General features: G+C 44.3%; 1 protein-coding gene across 1 annotated transcript in view; it reads right to left on the reverse strand.

Annotated features, from left to right (window-relative positions):
• The window catches only part of sox15.L (SRY-box 15 L homeolog), a 66,628-nt gene extending 44,467 nt beyond the window's left edge, over positions 1-22,161 (reverse strand). Inside the window, 1 exon segment of the mRNA NM_001087732.1 lies at positions 21,607-22,161. Within this exon segment, the coding sequence (NP_001081201.1) occupies positions 21,607-22,031 (425 nt within the window). The 5' untranslated portion in view covers positions 22,032-22,161.
• Positions 22,162-22,772: the final 611 nt, after the last annotated feature.

The raw sequence follows: 22,772 nt of genomic DNA on the forward strand, positions 1-22,772 counted from the left end.
TAGAGTACAAGAGAGATGCCAGGCTCAGTAGAGTACAACAGAGATGCCAGGCTCAGTAGAGTACAACAGAGATGCCAGGCTCAGTAGAGTACAAGAGAGATGCCAGGCTCAGTACAAGAGGGATGCCAGGCTCAGTACAAGAGAGATGCCAGGCTCAGGCTTAGAGGCTCAGTACAAGAGGATGCCAGGCTCAGTACAAGAGAGATGCCAGGCTCAGAGTACAAGAGAGATGCCAGGCTCAGTACAAGAGGGATGCCAGGCTCAGTAGGGTACAAGAGAGATGCCAGGCTCAGTACAAGAGGGATGCCAGGCTCAGTAGAGTACAAGAGAGATGCCAGGCTCAGTACAAGAGAGATGCCAGGCTCAGTAGGGTACAAGAGAGATGCCAGGCTCAGTACAAGAGGGATGCCAGGCTCAGTACAAGAGGATACCAGGCTCAGTAGGGTACAAGAGAGATGCCAGGCTCAGTACAAGAGGGATGCCAGGCTCAGTACAAGAGGGATGCCAGGCTCAGTAGAGTACAAGAGAGATGCCAGGCTCAGTACAAGAGGATGCAGGCTCAGTAGGTACAAGAGAGATGCCAGGCTCAGTACAAGAGGGATGCCAGGAGAGGGATACCAGGCTCAGGGTACAAGAGAGAGTACAAGAGGGATGCCAGGCTCGTACAAGAGGGATGCCAGGCTCAGTAGAGTACAAGAGAGATGCCAGGCTCAGTACAAGAGAGATGCCAGGCTCAGTAGGGTACAAGAGAGATGCCAGCTCAGTACAAGAGGGATGCCAGGTCAGTAGAGTACAAGAGAGATGCCAGGCTCAGTACAAGAGAGATGCCAGGCTCAGTAGAGTACAAGAGAGATGCCAGGCTCAGTAGAGTACAAGAGAGATGCCAGGCTCAGTACAAGAGGGATGCCAGGCTCAGTACAAGAGGGATGCCAGGCTCAGTAGGGTACAAGAGAGATGCACTTTCTCTGTACATGGCAGGGGGGCCCGGGGCTGCTCAGCATTTGATGAAAGATGTGAGAGTCGGGGCTGCTACAGACTTGGATGAGTCTCTTTGTACCTGGGGCTCTGTCTGACCTCACTAACCCCCCGTGTTTAATGTACAGGTGTGGGCACCTCTCCCCATCCCTCTTTCCTTCTCTCACTCACCTGGTATGTTAATGAGAGTTTTAACATTCCTCCCAAATCCTCCTTTAATCTCAGTTTTGTGACCGCCCCTCCCCCATGCACTTAGGGCCCTTACTCACAGGTGTTTCACCCTCCAGTCCCCTGAGCTTCATCTGCCCCACCTGCATTTGCTCTTACACTCAGTAAGACTTAGGGTTACAACGTGCCATTGTAATGCTCTGGCAGAATAAGGGTTAAATGCCCTACTGCTCGGCTCTGGCAGAATAAGGGTTAAATTGCCCTACTTGCTGGGCTCTGGCAGAATTAGGGTTAAATTGCCCTACTGCTGGGCTCTGGCAGAAATAAGGGTTAAATTGCCCTACTGCTGGGCTCTGGCAGAATTGGGTTAAATTCCCTATGCTGGGCTCTGGCAGAATAAGGGTTAAATTGCCTACTGCTGGGCTCTGGCAGAATAAGGGTTAAATTGCCCTACTGCTGGGCTCTGGCAGAATAAGGGTTAAATTGCCCTACTGCTGGGCTCTGGCAGAATAAGGGTTAAATGGCCTACTGCTGGGCTCTGGCCGAATAAGGGTTAAATTGCCCTACTGCTGGGCTTCTGGCAGAATAAAGGTTAATTGCCTACTGCTGGGCTCTGGCCGAATAAGGGTTAAATTGCCTACTGCTGGGCTCTGGCAGAATAAGGGTTAAATTGCCCTACTGCTGGGCTCTGGCAGAATAAGGGTTAAATTGCCCTACTGCTGGGCTCTGGCAGAATAAGGGTAAATTGCCCTACTGGTGGGCTCTGGCCGATAAGGGTTAAATTGCCTACTGGTGGGCTCTGGCCGAATAAGGGTTAAATTGCCCTACTGCTGGGCACTGGCAGAATAAGGGTTAATTTACGCTACCGCTGGGCTCTGGCAGATTAAGGGTTAAGGAGTGCAACTGCTGGGCTCTGGCAGAGCAGTGGTTAAGTTGTTGTTGAGCTGGTGCTGGGCATGTGCTGCTAGTTAGTTATCAGCATTGGAACATGTGGGACTAGTTAGTGGAAGGAGGGGTAGTGGGAGGCAATTTGCCAGTAGTGAAGCGGCACGGAGCTGCCAGAGTGATTGTGTGTATATACTGTATATATATATATATATACTCCATGCACCGGTGCATTCACATGCGGGGGAGGGGAGAGCTGTTTCAGGCCTGGGGCCCCTTGTCAGTGTATTACAGGGGGATCATCAGTATTCCCCGCACCCTATCACTTATCAACTTATAGCAAACACTCTCAGGGGTGATGGGAGTTCCAGTAAAAACTTAGTTCAGTTGCGTCCAAAATGTGTCCTTCCAGTAAGTGTGTCCCCCAAATCTCTACTTCATTGTCTGGCGGGGGATTTCAGCTGGGGGGCTGCATTGCAAATCATACCGTTTAACTACAACTCCCATTATTCTGCCAAATCTGTAGGCCTGGATATTCATAGTGCAGAACTCTGGCCTCCTGCTGTAGAAAGGCAATATCCTTATCATTTACAGTAGGGGGTACATTATCCTTATAATACATGAGTGATACTCAGAGTTCCCTGTATAACTCAGCCTGCAGCCTTGTGCTTTATATGGTCACAGAACAACCCCTCAGTGACTTCTAATATCCTTATCATTTACAGTAGGGGGTACATTATCTATAATACATGAGTGATACTCAGAGTTCCTGTATAACTCAGCCTGCAGCTTGTGCCTTTATATGGTCACAGAACAACCCCTCAGTGACTTCTAATATCCTTATCATTTACAGTAGGGGGTACATTATCCCTTATAATACATGAGTGATACTCAGAGTTCCTGTATAACTCAGCCTGCAGCTTTGTGCCTTTATATGGTCACAGAAAACCCTCAGTGACTTCTAATATCCTTATCATTTACAGTAGGGGTACATTATCCTTATATACATGAGTGATACTCAGAGTTCCCTGTATAACTCAGCCTGTAGCCTTGTGTCTTTATATTGGTCACAGAACAACCCCTCAGTGACTTCTATATGTTTATCATTTACAGTAGGGGGTAGAGCAAAGTGCACCAGCAGTAGGAGAATATTTGTGCCTAAAGCAGAAGGAGGGTTTGTGGGAGGGGCCTGTTACCTGTTTACACCTTGGTCAGGTATGTTGTTACCCCCCAGTGGGACAATAAAGAGTTTAGAGGATATTGGGGGAATAAAGGGAAGAGGAGGAGGAGGAGGAGGAGGGGATGAAGGTTTATTACTCAGTAAACAGGGGGTCGTACAGAACATGAAGGGTCGTTGGTTTATGGGGGTCATTTCCATTGAGCGTCAGGGTTTCATTGCCCCTCTCAGGAGACCCCCATGAAGGTGGGGCTGGTGGGAGACAATGGGAGGGTTAATTAAAGTGCAACAGGACGAGCCCAATATTGACGGAGACAAAGTGCAAGGCCACTCCAGTGACTCCTCCCACTCTGTTACTTGTGATGACGCAGACTGTAAGGATTTCTATGAAGCCATGCACAGTGATCACAGTGGCTCCTAGGGGGGTTCCCTCATCACAGGAGCCACAGGGGAACCCCCAGAACATATGTCCCAGTCCCCCTCCCTTCTGACTGGGTTCTATGTATAATCCCATCAGCCTCCCTTGCAATTGGTCTTTCCTTCCCATCAGCCCATGAATGTGGGACCATAAAGTGGGGGACCCCTGTAATAAACGCTTCTGCCTCACAGATTAGTTGTAACAAGAGAGTCGAATCAAATTCCAGTATCAGAGCCTGGGGGTCAACTCTGTCTCCCCTTTAATCCTAATCTTTTCTTTGTCCCCCCCCCGGGCAATGGAAACTCCTTCTCACTGATCTCTATTCACCCCTCATGGGATCTGAGCAATCGACACCCATAATCCCCCTCCACAATTACAAGACCTTAAACTCACATTCATCTTCTTTTATCACCCCCCCAGGATTTCTGTCCCCTGCCCCCCTCAAATACAAACTGTCACTCTACAACTGCCACTTCTCTTCCACAGCGCACCGAACCTCTCTCACCCCAAATACTCACTATCTGTATGGAGTCTGTGTGTTCTTGTGTTTGGGGGTTCATTTTCTGCCCAGGACACTATCTGTATGGAGTCTGTGTGTTCCTTGTGTTTGGGGGTTCATTCTGCCCAGTGACACTATCTGTATGGAGTCTGTGTGTTCCCTTGTGTTTGGGGGTTCATTCTGCCCAGGACACTATCTGTATGAGTCTGTGTGTTCCCTTGTGTTTGGGGGTTCATTCTGCCCAGGACACTATCTGTATGGAGTCTGTGTGTTCCTTGTGTTGGGGTTTCATTCTGCCCAGGACACTATCTGTATGGAGTCTGTATTTCCCTTGTTGTTTGGGGGTTCATTCTGCCCAGGGCACTATCTGTATGGAGTCTGTATGTTCCTTGTGTTTGGGGGTTATTCTGCCCAGGACACTATTGTATGGATCTTGTGTTTGGGGGTTCATTCTGCCCGGAACTATTGTATGGAGTTGTGGTGTTCCCTTGTGTTTGGGGGTTCATTCTGCCAGGACACTATCTGTATGGAGTCCTGTGTGTTCCTTTGTTTGGGGGTTCATTCTGCCAGGACACTATCGTATGGGAGTCTGTGTGTTCCCTTGTGTTTGGGGGTTCATTTCTGCCAGGACACTATCTGTATGGAGTTGTGTGTTCCCTTGTGTTTGGGGGGGTTTAAATAGGGGGTATATTGGGAGATACAGGAATATATACAGATATAGGGGGGGTAAAATAGGGGGTTTATACCAGAGATAGAGATAAGAGGGGGGATATGGGGGGGATTATTGGGAATGTGCAGAAGGGAAGGGGGGGTTCATCGTAGGAAATAAAAGTGGACATTGGGGTCGGGTCGTTAATGAGCCAAAGACAAGTCCCCCCCCGTCAGACTAAACTCCCAGCAGCCCCTGAGGAGGATAAACCTGTGCCCCCGTGTCTGAAACTAAACAGAACATTTTATTGGACTTTACACAAACGTCACGTGGGACCGACCCCCTCGTGTAATTGGACCAAAGTATTAGTGAGGGGGGGGACAGAGAATTGCCCCCTGAGCTTCTGGTTAATTTGGGATTTCTGGAATAATTCCCATGGAAACGAGGGATAATGAGCCCCCATAGATCAGACATTTGTTCCCAGAGACAAATCTGTCAAATTAAATCCCCCCCCGGGGTAAATGTTACACCTGCCCCTCCCTCTCCCTCACACAATGGGATAATTAGTCCTAATAACCCCCGACCTCTCCATTGTCCTCCCCCACCCTCTGCTCAATACCCGGGGGGGGGGGCAATTACTAGATAAACATTCCTGCCCCCCCCCATCCATCACCTCCTGACAAACTGCCCGAGATTCATATAAATCTGTGTCTGGATAAGGGGCCACAAGTGCGACTGAGGTGTGGGGGGGTCTATGTACCCATTATCTGCTCCCTCTTCACTTAATACCAAATTCCTAATGATTAGACTGGGCCCTTAGCTCTAAACTAGGTTACAGTATATAAGAACATTGGGGTGTCACACCTGTATAGGTTTCAGGTACCAGGGTACAAATAATACTCATTTCCAAATATCCCCTAAATGACTCAGTGGGCCTTAGCTCTATAACAAGGTTACAGTAATAGAAAACATTGGGGTGTCCTCTATAGTTCAGGGGTACCAGGTACAATAAGCATCAACCCAATTCCCCCTAACTGACCTTCAGACTGGGCCCTTAGCTCATAACAAGGTTACAGATATATAGAAACATTGGGGGTGGTCACCTTGCTATAGTTCCGGGGTAACCAGGGGTAAAATAAAGCACTCACCCAATCTCCCTAACTGCCTTCAGACTGGGCCCTTAGATCATAAAAGGTTACAGATATATAGAACATTGGGGTGTCACCCTGCTATAGTTCCAGGGGTACCCAGGGTACAAATAAACACTCACCAAATCTCCTAATTGACTTCAGACTGGGCCCCCTTAGCTCATAACAAGGGTTACAGATATATAGAAACCATTGGGTGTCACCCTGCTATAGTCAGGGGTAAGGTACAAATAGCACTCACCCCAAATCTCCCCCTAACTGACCTTCAGACTGGGCCCCCTTAGCTCATAACAAGGGGTTACAGATATATAGAAACATTGGGGTGTCACCTGCTATAGTTCCAGGGGTACCAGGGTAAAATAAGCACTCACCCCAAATCTCCCCCTAACTGGCTTCAGACTGGGCCCCTTAGCTTATAAAAGGGTTACAGATATATAGAACATTGGGTGTCACCTGCTTAGTTTCCAGGGGTACCCAGGGTAAAAATAATCACTCACCCCAATCTCCCCTAATGACTTCAGACTGGGCCCTTAGCTCATACAACAGGTTACAGTATATAGAAACATTGGGGTGTCCCTGCTATAGTTAGGGGTACCCAGGGTACAAATAAACACTCACGGCCAATTCCCCTAAATGGGCTTGCACTGATCTGGTGCTGACACGGGGTCCCCAATTTGGTGAATACAATGATAAATAACTCGGTACAATAAGCGGAACTGAATTATTTGGGGTACAACTTGGGGTTAAACAGCGTCTCAGGGGCTGGGGGGGCAGACTGAGCTCTGAAATATGAACAAAATTTTGGGGGAGGGGGAAATAAAGAGAGAAAAGCAGAGGGGGAGGGGCAGCTGCTTTTCCCAGTTTGAAAAAGTAAAGTCCAACAATTCGATCTCCCTCTGCTGGTAGTTCTGTTTTGGCACCTTTACAACAGAGAGTATTTCACTTTGGTTTATGATAAAAGATGAGGTTGTGTTCTCTGCTGGCACTGTTTGGTAATTACACTCACAGAAATTGGGTGTGGTGATTCCCTCTGCTGGCATGTAAGGTTTACACTCACAGAAATGGTGTGTGTTTCTGCTGGACACGTAGGTATTAAAAAACTCACAGAATGGTGTGTGATTCTCTGCTGGTCACTGTTAGGTATTACACTCACAGAAATGGTGGTGTGTCTCCCTCTGCTGGAATGTGGTTTACCTCACAGAAATGGTGTGTGATTCCCTCTGCTGGGTCATTGTAGGTATACACTCACAAGAAATGGTGTGTGATTCCTCTGCTGACATGTAGGTATTACACTCACAGAAATGGTGTGTGATTCCCTCTGCTGGTCACGTAGGTATTACATCACAGAAATTAGTGATTTGCAAGGGGAAAAGCATTCTTCTGGGATGATATTTGATGATCGCGACAAGTTCACAAGGAGAACTGGAAGAATGTCATTAAGAGATATCGGATCTGATACTGGATCAATGGACTGACTTAGATTCTACTGATCTATTCTGAGGATTCAACCCTCCTGAGCCTCCTATCTAAAGGTATAACCTATAATATTACCTGCTTAAAGCACTGCTCTGCCTCTTATAACAGTAAACTCCTGCATCTCATATCGGTTTTATACACAGTACAATTCCTGAACTCCATACTCTGGTTCTTATTACAATAACAGCTCCCTGCATCTCCATATCTGGTCTTTTATACAAGTACACTCCCTGCATCTCATATACGACTCTTATACCAAGTAAATTCGCCGCATCTTCATAATCTGGTTTTATACACAATACAATCCCTGCCTCCATACTCTGGGTTCTTATATACATACACTCCTCACTCTCTCCTGGTTCTTTATCAGTAACAACTCCCTGCATCTCCATACTCTGGTTTTTTATACATGTATCAACTCCCTGCATTCTCATCATCTACTTTATCACAGTACAACTCCTGCATCTCCATACTCTGGTTCTTATACCGTCATCACTGCATCTTCCATACTCTGGTTTATTATAACACAGTACAACTCCTGCATTCCATACTCTGGATCTTATACACAATATCACTCTGATTCCATATCTGGTTCTTATACCTCGAGTAAACTCCTGCATCTTCCATACTCCTGTTCTTCTACACAGTAAACTCCGCTGCATCTCCATACTCTGGTCTTATAGCCAATACAATCCTGCATCTCCATATCTGGTTCTTATACACAGTACAACTCCTTCATCTCCCATACTCTGGTTCTTATACACAGTAAACTCATGCATCTTCAATACTCTGATTCTTATACACTAAACTCCCTGCTCCATACTAATGGTCTTATACACAATACAACTCTGCTCTCATATCTGTCTTATACAAATAACAAGTCCTGCCATCTCCATACTTGGTCTTATAACAGTAGAACTCCTCTCTCCATATCTGGTCTTATACAGTACATCCCTTGCATCCCTACATCTGGTCCTTTACACAGTAAACTCCTGCATCTCCATCTCTGGTTCTTATACACAGTAATCCCTGCAACTCCATACTCTGTTCCTTATACACAATACAATCCTGGCATCCTCTATACTCTGGTATCTTATATAAGTACAATCCCTGCATCTCCATACTGGTCTTATAGCAGCAATACCTTCCCTGCATCTCCATATCTGGTTTATACACAGTACACTCCTGCTCTCATACTCTGGTCTTATACACAGTAACTCCTGCATTCCATACTCTGGTCTTATACAACAGTACAACTCCCTGCATGCTCCATACTCTGGTCTATCAAGTACAACTCTGCCTCTCATACTCTTGGTTTTTATACATTAAACTATGCATACTCTACTCTGTTTTATAACATCCTAAACTCCTGATCTCTATATCTGGTTCTTATATACAGTACAAGACTCCTGCATTCATACTTGGTCCTTATAACACAATACAATCCTGCATCTCATACTTGGTCCTTACAGTACACTCCTGCATTCCATACTCTGGTCTTATACACAGTAAATCTGCATCATACTCTGGAACTTATACACGTAACAACTCTGCACTCCATACTCTGGTTTCTTAATACAAGTACAACTCTGCATCTCCATATCTGTTACCTTATACATACAACTCCCTGCATCTTATACTCTGGTTTTATATCCAGTACAACTCCTGCATTCCTAGACTCTGGTCTTATAGAATAACTCCCTGCATCTATACTCTGGTCTATACACAGTACACTCCTGCATCTTCATATACTGGTCCTTATAACAGTATAACAACTCCTGCATCTTCCTAACTCTGGTTCTTAATACATAGTAACACTCCTTTCATCTCCATATCTGGTCTCTATACACAGTACAACTCTTGCATCTCATACTCTGGGTTCCTTTATATACGTAACTCCCTGCTCCATACTCTGGATCTAATACACAGTAACTCCTGCAACTCCACACACTGGTTCTTATACACAGTACAACTCCTGCATCTGCATACTCCTGGTTCTTCATACACAGTAACTCTCTGCATCTCCAATACTCTGGTCGCTTATACAACAGTAAACCTCTGCATCTCCATACTCTGGTCTTATACACAGTACAACTCTGCATCTCCATACTCCTGGGTTCTTTACACAGTAGACAACTCCCTGCATCTCCATACTCTGGTTCTTATATCACAGTACAACTCCTTCAACCTCTATACTCTGGCTCTAATACACAGTACAACTCCCTGCATCTCCATATCTGGCTTAATACCAGTACAACTCCCTGCATTCGTACATTCTGGTTCTTATACATTACAACTCCCTGATCTCATACTTGGTTTCTTATACACAGTACAACTCCCTGCATCTCCATACTCTGGTTCTTATATACAGTACAACTCCCTTCATTTCCATACTCTGGTTCTTATACAAATACAACTCTCTGCATCTCTATACTCTGGTTTTATAACAGTACAATCCCTGCATCTTTCATAATGGTTCTTATACTACAACTGCTGCATCTATAACTCAGTTCTTTTTACAACAATCCTGCATCTCCATACTCTGGTTCTTTTTACAAGTACAACTCCCTGCATCTCCATACTCTGGTCATTATACAGTACAACTCCCTGCAATCTCCATACTCTGGTTCTTATACACAGTACCATCTTCATCTCCATACTCTGGTCTTATACACAGTACAAATCCTGCGTCTCCATACTCTGGTTCTTATATACGGTACACTCTGATTCCATACTCTTGGTCTTATCACAGTACAATCCTGGCATCTCATTACTCTGGGCTCGTATACACAGTAACTCCTGCCTCATACTCTGGCTCTATACACAGTACAACTCCCTGCATCCACATCTGGTTCTTATAGACAAGTACAACTCTTGCATTCCATATCTGGTTTTTATTACAGTACAACTCCTGCAATCTCTCATACTCTGGTCATACTCTGGTTCTTATCACAGTACAACTCCCTGCATCTCATACTCTGGTTCTTTATATCAGTACAAACTCCCTGCCCCTCCATACTCTGGCTCTAATACACAGTACAACTCTGCACCTCACACACTGGTTCTTATACACAGTACAACTCCTGCATCTCCATACTCTGGTTCTTATATACAGTACAACTCCTGATCTCCATACACTGGGTTCTTATACACAGTAAACTCCCTGCATCTCCATACTCTGGTCTTATGCACAGTACAACTCCCTGCATCTCCATATCTGGTTCTTATACACAGTACAACTCCCTGCATCTCCATACTCTGTTCCTTATACACAATACACTCCCTGCATCTCTATACTCTGGTTCTTATATACAATACAACTCCCTGCATCTCTCATACTCTGGTTTTTTATACACAGTACAATCCTGTCATTCCATACTTGGTCTTATACACAGTACAATCCCTGTCTCATATCTGTCCTTATACACAGTACAACTCCCTGCATCTCCAAACTCTGGGTACTTATACACAGTAACTCCTGCATCTCTATATTGGTTCTTTACACAGTACACTCCCTGCATCTCATACTCTGGTTCTTATACACAGTAAACTCCCTGCATCTCCATACTCTGGTCTTATACACAATACAACTCCTGCATCTCCATACTTCTGGTTCTTATAACACAGTAAAACTCCTGCAACGTCCACTCTGGTTTTATAACACAGTAGGACTCCCTGCATCTCCATACTCTGATTCTTATACACAGTACAATCCCTCACCTCTATACTCTGGCTTAATACACAGTACACTCCCTGCATCTATACTCTGGCTCTATACACAGTACAACTCCCAGCATCTCCATACTCTGGTTCTTATACACAGTACAACTCCCTGCATCTCCATACTCTGGTTCTTATACACAGTACAACTCCCTGATCTCCATACTCTGGTTTTTATATACAGTACAATCCTGATTTCCATACTCTGGTTCTTATACACATACACTTCCTGCATCTTCATAATCTGGTTCTTATCAACAATACAATCTCTGCATTCTATAACTCTGGTCTTATACACCAGTACAACTCCTGCATCTTCATAATCTGGTTCTTATACAATACAACTCCTGCACTCATATCTGGTTTTATATAAATACAATCCTGCATCTCATACTCTGGTTCTTTTATACAGTACAACTCCCTGCATCTCCATACTCTGATCTTTATACCAGTACAATCCTGCATCTCCATACTCTGGTTCTTATATACAGTACACTCCCTGCATTTCCATATCTGGTTTTATACACAAATACAACATCTCTGCATCTCTATACTCTGGTTCTTATACACAGTACAACTCCCTGCATCTTCATAATCTGGTTCTTATACACAATACAACTCCCTGCACCTCCATACTCTGGTTCTTATATACAATACAACTCCCTGCATCTGCATACTCTGGTTCTTTTATACAGTACAACTCCTTCATCTCATATCTGGTTCTTATAACGTAAACTCCTGATCTCCATACTGGTTCTTATATACGGTACAACTCCTGCATCTCCATACTCTGGCTCTTATAACAGTACAACTCCCTGCATCTCCATACTCTGGCTCGTATACACAGTACAACTCCCTGCCCCTCCATACTCTGGCTCTAATACACAGTACAAACTCCCTGCATCTCTATACTCTGTTCTTATACAGTACAACTCCTGATTCCATCTGGTTCTTATACACAGTACACTCCTGCATCTCATACTCTGGTCCTTATACACAATACAACTCTGATCTCCAACTCTGGTTCTTATACACAGTACAACTCCCTGCATCTCATACTCTGGTTTTATACAAGTACAACTCCCTTCATCTCCATACTCTGGTTCTTATACACAGTACAACTCCCTGCATCTCCATACTCTGTTCTTATATACAGTACAACTCCCTGCATCTCCATACTCTGGCTCTTATACACAGTACAACTCCCTGCATCTCCATACTCTGGCTCGTATACACAGTACAACTCCCTGCCCCTCCATACTCTGGCTCTAATACCCAGTACAACTCTGCACCTCCACACTCTGGTTCTTATACACAGTACAACTCCTGCATCTTCCATACTCTGGTTTTATAATACAGTACAACTCCCTGCATCTCCATACACTGGTTTTATACACAGTACAACTCCCTGCATCTCCATACTCTGGTCCTTATACACAGTACAACTCCCTGCATCTCCATACTCTTGGTTCTTATATACAGTACAACTCCCTGCATCTCCATACTCTGTTCCTTATACACAATACAACTCCCTGCATCTCTATACTCTGGTTCTTATATACAGTACAACACCCTGCATCTCCATACTCTGGTTCTTATACACAGTACAACTCCCTGCATCTCTATACTCTGGTTCTTATACACAGTACAACTCCTGCATCTCCATACTCTGGTTCTTATACACAGTACAACTCCCGCAGTAGAAATGTCTCTCCAGATTCTGAGCCCTGCCCCCCGACCAAATTATATTGATTCCTCTTTGAACAGAACCCACAAGCTGACACTCTCGCTCAGGACTTTATTGCAAAACATCAGATTGTAACTGTGACCCCCTCCAAGCTCTCTCCTCCTTGCTGACCCCCCTCCTGCCTTAACCCTTTCCATCCTGTAACTCTCACAACTTGCCCATAGTTCTTCTCTAGTCAGTCACTGGGCTACTGAGCTTACACTCTTTAATTCTTCTTTGGCGTTCGGAACTTTCCCGTTTCCAGTTAAACTGACCCTCCATTTCTACCACTTGCCTCTAAACTCATAAAAAAAGGATTTATGTTTTGTGTAGCCGAGGATGAGTAGAGTATAACAGTGCTTTATTAGCAGAGTCATGCAGACATTACACTTCAACAGTAGCTTCAACATTAACACTTTTAAGCAGTATATAAAGTACTATGTATACAGTATAACTCTTGTGTACAGTGACATCTATAGGCCATTTGTATAAACACCACATATTCCCCCTATAATAGGAAAGCATTTGGACAACTATAATAAACAGCAACAATTCAACAGTATGCATTTTAAAACAATATTATACATTCTTCACATCACATAGTCCTGGGTCCATGCAGGTAGTTTTCTGATTCTCTCAGTACGCCTTATAGGCTCACTTTCTTCAGGTCTATTGCAGTTGACATCAGTAGTAGGAAAATGTCCTTCATCAAATGGAGCTTCTCCAAAGTCATATCTAACAGGAGCAAGATGACTTGCATTCCATATGCGACCATCAGACAGTTCATATGTGTATGGTCCTCGCTGGCGTCTCACTTCAAGTGGTGTAGTAAATATAGATTGTCCTTGTTTCAGTATTCCTGGTTTCTTAATTCTGTCTAAAGATCCAGGCTGAAAGTGCACTTCTCCGGCACCACTTTTTCTGTCAGTATAAGCCTTACATTTGGCTTGTTGACGTATCACAATGTCAGCAGTAGATGATTTTGTAGGCACAGTATTTTGTGGAAGTTTGATGTCTGCAACATGTAACTTAGTGCGCATCTGTCTGCCATGTAATAATTCTGCTGGAGATGATTGGGTTGTTGCATGGCACGTTGCTCTGTAGTTATGTAGGAACTCTGTTGTAAATACTTTCCCAGTAAGATTTGCTGCCTGTAGTGTTTCTTTCAGACTTCTGTTGAATCGCTTGATTTCTCCATTTGCTTGTGGGTAATACACTGAAGATTTCTTATGCACAATATTCCTCTCTCTCAGAAAGGATTCAAACTCATATGAGACAAACTGTGGTCCATCGTCTGATATTGTCTGATATTAACTCCTTTGGATTACCTTCTCTGCTGAAGACTGTAGACAGAAATATTATTACTGTAGCTGATGTTATATGAGAAACAAATGCAATTTCAGGCCATTTACTGTAATAGTCTATCAAGGTTATAGTAAATCTACAGTCTATAGGAGCATCTGTAAAAGGACCGACAATATCAATAGCAAGTTTTTCCCATGATGAATCAGGGAATGGTACTGGCTGAAGTGGTGACATTTTAGACACTGGCTGTGTGTCAGGCACTGGTGCTGTAGTAATGAGACCATCAACTAATTGTAGGTTTAATGCAGCAAAGAGATCCCTCCCAAGTATAGCAGTTCCCTTATTCACAATGTAAAAGTCACATTTTGCAGCATTTGATTCAAATTGTACAGTCACTGGCAAGTAACCAAGCACAGGGATTGGATCCTTTAAGTAACTGACCAGTCTCAGGGCAGGTGCAACAAGCGGATCTTTTGCAAAGTATTTCAAGAAAATCTCCTTTGGTTGTATAGAAAGAGCGAACCTGTATCACATCAGGTTAATGGAGTGTCCTTGTCAGCAGAAAGCAGTACTGACAACTGACATATAAACTTGTCTGCATAAATGTACCAGCTTTATCCACACTTAATACTGGGACATTTGTAGTAGTGACTTCATGACATCTTTAGCAGAACTACAGCAGATTTTAGCAAAATCTCCTACTTTTGTGCATTTGTGGCACCGTTTAGCTTTTGCAGGACATGTAACATGATTTGCAGTGTGTTGTGTTGAACCACAGTGAAAGCAGTATTTTTCTATTTGTATTTGCTGCACGGTTTTGCAGTGTAGGTGAATCCTTTCCTTAGCACTGTATTTTGCCTGTGGACTGTGTATTATTAGGCCACAGTGCTGGATTCACAGTCTGTACATTCCAGCAGTTCCCTGACTGAGAGTTTTAGCCTCTGCCACTGCTGTTTCAATTTGGCTAGTAACTATAATAGCCTTTGCAAGGGTTAAATCCTGCTCTAGGAGCAGCTTCTCTCTAATGTGAGGTGAGTTTGTTTTTTCCCACTATTTGGTCTCTTAGCATTTCATCTGTTAGATTCCCAAACTCACAGGTAACAAACCAGCTCTCTCAAAGCTGCTACAAATCATTCTGTGGATTCACCACGTTGGCAGAATTTATATCTTTCAGCAACTATATTACTCTTGGCACAAAAGTTCTTTATATCAGTAAGTGCAGTTTTCTATAGTCTCATCAGCTAATGGTAATGTATAGAATATACGCTGTCCCTCTGCCTCCCAGGCAGTGAATAAGTAAAGCTTTGTAGCAGCCAAATCTCCCCTTCGTCAGCAGCAATAATGTCATTGTCAAACATACGGATCCAAGCAGTAAAAGGTACGGTAGTCTCACCAGGGTTTGAAGAAAAAGATACAGGCTGCTGTCGCCATTTGTTATGTTTTGGGTAGCCGAGGATGAGTAGAGTATAACAGAGCTTTATTAGCAGATTCATGCAGCCATTACACAACAGTAAGCAACTCTTAACAACCACAAGCTGTATAGAAAGTGTGCACCGTATTGAGCACAGTGACATCTAAAGGCCATTTGTATAAACACCAAAGTATTTCTCCCCAATTATTCACTTTCATCTCAAGGTATGTACTTATTGTTTGTATATGGCTCCTTGGGCACTGATACTGCTCCTCTCTTTTTCTATAGGCTGGAGGTGCAGCTTTCTGTAGCCTGGATTCAGAATATGAATATATAGAAAGTATTATGTTTTTGTTGGGTGATGGAATCTGGAGGAGGTTGGTCCAGGAAAGACTTTTCTGGAACGCTCGTTTGGGTTGGTGGTGGGGGAAGGGAAGGCCGTAGGGACAATCAAGGACTTTGCAAACTGCCCTTTTGTTGTGTTTTGATGAAAAAGTTGCCAATGGACAGAGGGGTGGACTCTGCGGGCTGGAGGGTGTAATGGGTGGGTTTATGGGATTTTTGTTTTGTTGTATGATTTGTGAACTGTTTATGAATGATGATGATTTAATGTAAAGTGACCTTTTAAATAAAAAAATTCCCAATTACTCACTTTCTACTCCCCTGAATCTGCCCACTGACCCGCCCACTCTACTGACACTGACTTGTGCAGAGATACAAATTAACTTCTCTAACCAATCAGATGCATTTAGTACAGTTGGCTCCTCCCTCCTGACGCAGATTGTGTTGGTATCAATAACCAATGACTGTGTGTTGTATGTTTTTACTAATAAATCTCATCTCCACTTGCACTTAATGTCGGGTGCCACAAGCTCTGCACTTCTTCTTCTTCTTCTTCTCCCTGTACCTCTGTCTGTCATTAAATCATCTGTCTGTCATGTACCAAATATATTTATTAACCCCTTCATTAACAGCTGAACTGACATCTCTAACTGCCTCATAACGATCTCCAACTGGATGAACCAGCCGCCACGTCCAACTCAACCCAACACTGAACTAATCACCTTCTCATCTACTCCCTATTTACTAATCCTCTATTGATGACATGTTTATTAGCCCCCGCCTCCTTCTCATCACTCCTCAGCCCCTCCCTCTTCCCTTGTGTCCGTCCCACTTCTCTGCTCCACTTGGAGTCACCCCCCCACTACTGCTGTTTCCTACCTTAACCCTTTCTCTCCTGCTGCTGCTCTTACATTGGGAATAACATCCCTGAACTCCTCCCTCCTCTACTGGTCACTGCAGGTATTGCATTTACACAAACAGCATTTGATTCCCGGTCAGTGTCTTGTACTCACATACAAGGAGTGTCCTGATTAGTGTGACAATACATAACACAACCAACACTCGTCATTTCAGTAATTAATGGTCAACCACACGCAACTGTCACCTTAATGTCTCTGCTGTCAGCTCTCAATATAACACTGAAGTTTAATTGCAATTATAATAAATATAATAATCTCTTAACTCACTGTCACATGTTGTTACAGGACTTCTAATGGCCAAATAAACAAAACTGATAAAGGGAATGGAAGGGATCAGTTATGGGGAAAGGCAAGTTGGGATTGTTACACTGGAGAAGAGACAGTTAAGGGGATATGATCCACTATATATAATATAATATAAAGGGGATATGATCACTATATATAAATATATAAGGGGGATATGATCACTATATATAAATATTAAGGGGGATATGATCACTATATATAAATTATAAGGGGATATGATCACTATATATAAATATATAAGGGGGATTGATCATATATATAATATATAAGGGGATATGATCACTATATATAAATATATAAGGGGGATATGATCACTATATATAATATATAAGGGGGATATGATCACTATATATAAATAATAAGGGGATATGATCACTCATATATAAATATATAAGGGGGATATGATCTACTATATATAAATATATAAGGGGGATATGATCACTATATATAATATATAAGGGGGTATGATCACTAATATATAAAATATATAAGGGGGATATGATCACTATATATAAATATATAAGGGGAATATGATCATATATATTAGGGTTGAAATATATAAGGGGGATATGATCACTATATATAAATATATAAGGGGATATGATCACTAATATATAAATATATAAGGGGATATGATCACTTATATAAATATATAAGGGGGATATGATGGACTATATATAAATATATAAGGGGATATGATGACTATATATAAATATATAAGGGGATATGATCCACTATATATAATATATAGGGGGATATGACACTTAATATAAATATATAAGGGGGGTATGATCACTATATATAAATATATTAAGGGGGGGTATGATCACTATATGATGAGAATATATAGGGATATGATCACTATATATAATATATAAGGGGATAATGATCCACTATATATTAAATATATAAGGGGTATGATCACTATATATAAAATATATAAGGGGGGATATGATCACTATTATATAAATATATAAGGGGATATGATCACTATATATAAATATATAAGGGGGGTATGATCACTATATATATAAATATATAAGGGGGGTATGATCATATATATAAATATATATAAGGGGGATATGATCACTATATATAAATATATAAGGGGATATGATCACTATATATAAATATATAAGGGGATATGATCACTATATATAAAATATATAAGGGGGATATGATACTATATATAAATATATAAGGGGATATGATCACTATATATAAATATATAAGGGGGATAATATGATACTATATAAATATATAAGGGGGGTATGATATAATATAATATATATATAATATATAAGGGAATATGATCACTATATATATAAATATATAAGGGGATATGATCACTATATATAAATATATAAGGGGATATGATCACTATATATAATATATAAGGGGGATATGATCATATATATAAATATATAAGGGGATATGATCATATATATATAAATATATAAGGGGGATATGATCACTATATATAAATATATAAGGGGGATATGATCACTATATAGTAATATATAAGGGGGATAATGATCACCTATATATATATATATATAGGGGATATGATTCACTGACTATTATAGAATATATAAGGGGGGATATGATCACTATATAGGTAGAATATATAAGGGGGATATGATCACTATATATAATATGGAGTAGCAGATATATTATATAGGTAGAAGGAAGGATTGGCAGCAGTGGAGGACAGGTGTTTGTTGATGATGAGGAGCTGCGAGTCCTTCTAGTGGTCAGTTGGAGTATTACAGAGAGATTTGCAGTGGTTGGAGGTTGACCCCCTGGTTACAGACCCCCCAGCCTCCTGATACATAAAAAGATGAATCTGTAACAATATAAAGAGCCCCCGTCATTACTATTGGGCGGAGCATTAATTTGACTAGTGGCTAATGAACAAAATGTGCTGGAGGGCCCCTGTTTGATACCCCAATTAACCCCAGTAAGGTCCCCCCCAGTGACCCCGTTAGACACAAGGAGACACACGAGGAACACAGAATTCATCTAGAACTTTATAGTATTAAAAACATCACTAGAAAAACAACAAACTCCAGTTTCAGTAAAGTCTTTGCCTATAAAAGAATGGGGGTCACAGTGTGTGCGACAAAAACGTCCAAGTTTCCTAAAAACAAAAACCTTTAATTCTAACAAGATCCGACGCCCCAAATCTTTTCCAGTAACGGAATAATGAAATGCCCATAGCTGCCGGCAGGGGGAGGAGCCTCCACAATAAGGCCACTTGGTACCGCCCACTAGGGGCACACCTCTATTAAGGTCCTGGGGTTTCAGTGAAGGCGGGGTCAGGTCCATCCCATCATGCACCCCTCACAGTGGGGATCCCCTAGATTCTCAAGTCAGTAGAGCGGAGACCCTCGAATGTCCCATTCAGTCACAGGGGTCAGAGGTCCGTGAAAGAGGTTCCCTCCACTTCCAGGGTTTGGTACTGGACCTGTTGTGAACCCCCCTGTGCTCCCCGTAATCGTACAGTCCAAAGCCATAAAGCGCAGACACGTCACTGACAGACGGGAGGAAGGACTCCGGGCGCGGGGGTAGGGGAGGGTACCTGTAGGACAAACACAAACGTCACTTCCTCATTGGATAAACAGTCACCAATGAAATGATGAGACACGCCCATGTCACCTGGACCCATCACCGTCTGCTATTCACCCTGGGCACCAAATACCCCAGCACCCACGGGAACTGCCCCAAATACCCCATCCTGAGGAAAGGAGGTAAAGGAATGGGAAGCACTTCCTGTAGGACAGCGGGAAAGGAACGGGAAGCACTTCCTGTAGGACAGGGGGAAGGAACGGGGAAGCCACTTCCTGTAGGACAGCGGGAAAGGAACGGGAAGCACTTCCTGTAGGACAGGGGGAAAGGAACGGGAAGCACTTCCTGTTAGGACAGGGGGAAAGGAACGGGAAGCACTTCCTGTAGGACAGGTGGAAAGGAACGGGAAGCACTTCCTGTAGGACAGGTGGAAAGGAACGGGAAGCACTTCCTGTAGGACAGGTGGAAAGGAACGGGAAGCACTTCCTGTAGGACAGGTGGAAAGGAACGGGAAGCACTTCCTGTAGGACAGCGGGAAAGGAATGGGAAGCAGTTCCTGTAGGACAGCGGGAAGGGGATGGGAAGCAGTTCCTGTAGGACAGAGGAAAAGGAATGGGAAGCAGTTCCTGTAGGACAGGTGGAAAGGACTTCATGTAGGACAGCGGGAAGGGAATGGGAAGCAGTTCCTGTAGGACAAGTGGAAAGGAACGGGAAGCACTTCCTGTAGGACAGCGGGGAAAGGACGGGAAGCACTTCCTGTAGGACAGGGGGAAAGGAACGGGAAGCACTTCCTGTAGGACAGCGGGAAAGGAACGGGAAGCACTTCCTGTAGGACAGCGGGAAAGGAACGGGAAGCACTTCCTGTAGGACAGCGGGAAAGGAATGGGAAGCAGTTCCTGTAGGACAGCGGGAAGGGAATGGGAAGCACTTCCTGTAGGACAGTGGGAAGGGAATGGGAAGCAGTTCCTGTAGGACAGAGGAAAAGGAATGGGAAGCAGTTCCTGTAGGACAGGTGGAAAGGACTTCATGTAGGACAGCGGGAAGGGAATGGGAAGCAGTTCCTGTAGGACAAGTGGAAAGGAATGGGAAGCAGTTCCTGTAGGACAGGTGGAAAGGACTTCATGTAGGACAGCGGGAAGGGAATGGGAAGCACTTGCTTTGTGACACACAAGGGGCAGCTCTATAAAGTTACCTGTCTGTGTTTATGAGGGGAGGGAGGGAACCCAGAGGAAAGCAAGAAAGACACAGGGAGAACATACAGTCTGGGGCTTGTAGTGTGGGGCCCCTGGGGGCCACAAGATGACTGGGGGACGTGAGTGGAGTGAGAGGAGTCACTTACAGGAGAGATGGGTAAGAAAATGAGGGAGGGATTAATAGAAGAACTGCCCCACCCCCTCTGGCCAGATCTGGTTCCACCTGCTCCACCCCCTGCCATGTACCTACTACTCCCTCTGTGTATTCACACTCACTCTACTGAGGCCTCACTCACACTCACTGTACTGAGGCCTCACTTACACTCACTGTACTGAGGCCACACTCACTCTACTGAGGCCTCACTCACACTCACTCTATTGAGGCCTCACACTCACTGTACTGAGGCCTCACACTCACTGTACTGAGGCCTCACTCACACTCACTCTACTGAGACCTCACTCACACTACTGAGGCCTCACTCACACTCACTCTACTGAGGCCTCACTCACACTCACTCTACTGAGGCCTCACTCACACTCACTCTACTGAGGCCTCACTCACACTCACTCTACTGAGGCCTCACTCACTCTACTGAGGCCTCACTCACTGTACTGAGACCTCACTCACTGTACTGAGACCTCACTCACACTCACTGTACTGAGCCCTCACTCACACTACTGAGGCCTCACTCACACTCACTGTACTGAGCCCTCACTCACCCATAGAGCTCCTGGTATCCGCTGTACTGGGGCTGCTGTTGCTGCTGCAGTTGTGGGTCGGTGGGGGGAGAGAGCGCTGGGGGTCGGGGAGCAGCAGGAGGGGTCGGCGTGTGTCTGTTGCTCGCGAGCTCCCCCCCCTTGTCTTTGCGTTTCTTGCGGGGCGCGTACTTGTATCCCGGGAAGTCTATCGCGTGTTGAGCCCGAAGTCTCTTCGCCTCTTCCCGGAAAGGTCTCCGATCCTCCTCCCCGAGGCCGCGCCAGATCTCCCCGAGTCGGCGACTAATCTCGGAGTTGTGCATCTTGGGGTGCAGGGCGGACATGCGCTTCCTCTCGCCGCTCGACCAAACCATAAAGGCGTTCATTGGCCGCTTCACTAGGCCGCTCTCCTTCGGGGGATTCCCGGGGGGATCGTGGGTCGGAGACATGAGGAGTCAGTGAGGAGAAGCCTGGGTCCAACTGATCAGTCCGGCAGCCCCTCACCCTGTGCCCCTCACTCTCCCCTCCCCCTCCTCCTCCGCCGCCCGGGGCCAATCACAGCTCTGCTGCTCCTAAACCTCTGCCCCGCCTCTGTGACATCACTAACCCTGCCCTCCTGCACAGGACACGCCCACTTGCACTCCGCCCCGCCTCCCCAGGTGCACTCAGCTCTACCCAGGGAAACCAGGAGCAGCTCATTGGCTCTCCCACTGCTTTATTCCCAGGTAATCGCCTCTATACAGCTTTATACTCTATAAACTTGTATAGAGGCCATTACCTGGGTATAAACCTGTATAGAGGCCAATACCTGGGTATAAACCTGTATAGAGGCCATTACCTGAGTATAAACATGTATAGAGGCCATTACCTGGGTATAAACCTGTATAGAGGCCAATAGGTGGGAATAAAGCTATACAGGTGTGTCCTACTGGGCTCTATACAGACGTTATATATATATATATACACACACACACGGGCAGGTAATGAACTAGTGCTCAGCTCTGTACAGGTGACATAGGGCAAAGGAAACCATTGTCTCTACAGTCTCATGACATACACTCACCTCATACACTCACACTCACCTCATACACTCACACTCACCTGATACACTCACACTCTCTTGATACACTCACCTGATATATTCACACACACATATGCTATACTCACACACACTCACCTGATACACCCAC

The sequence above is a fragment of the Xenopus laevis genome, chromosome 3L (assembly GCF_017654675.1).
Source record: "Xenopus laevis strain J_2021 chromosome 3L, Xenopus_laevis_v10.1, whole genome shotgun sequence".
NCBI lineage: Eukaryota > Metazoa > Chordata > Amphibia > Anura > Pipidae > Xenopus > Xenopus laevis.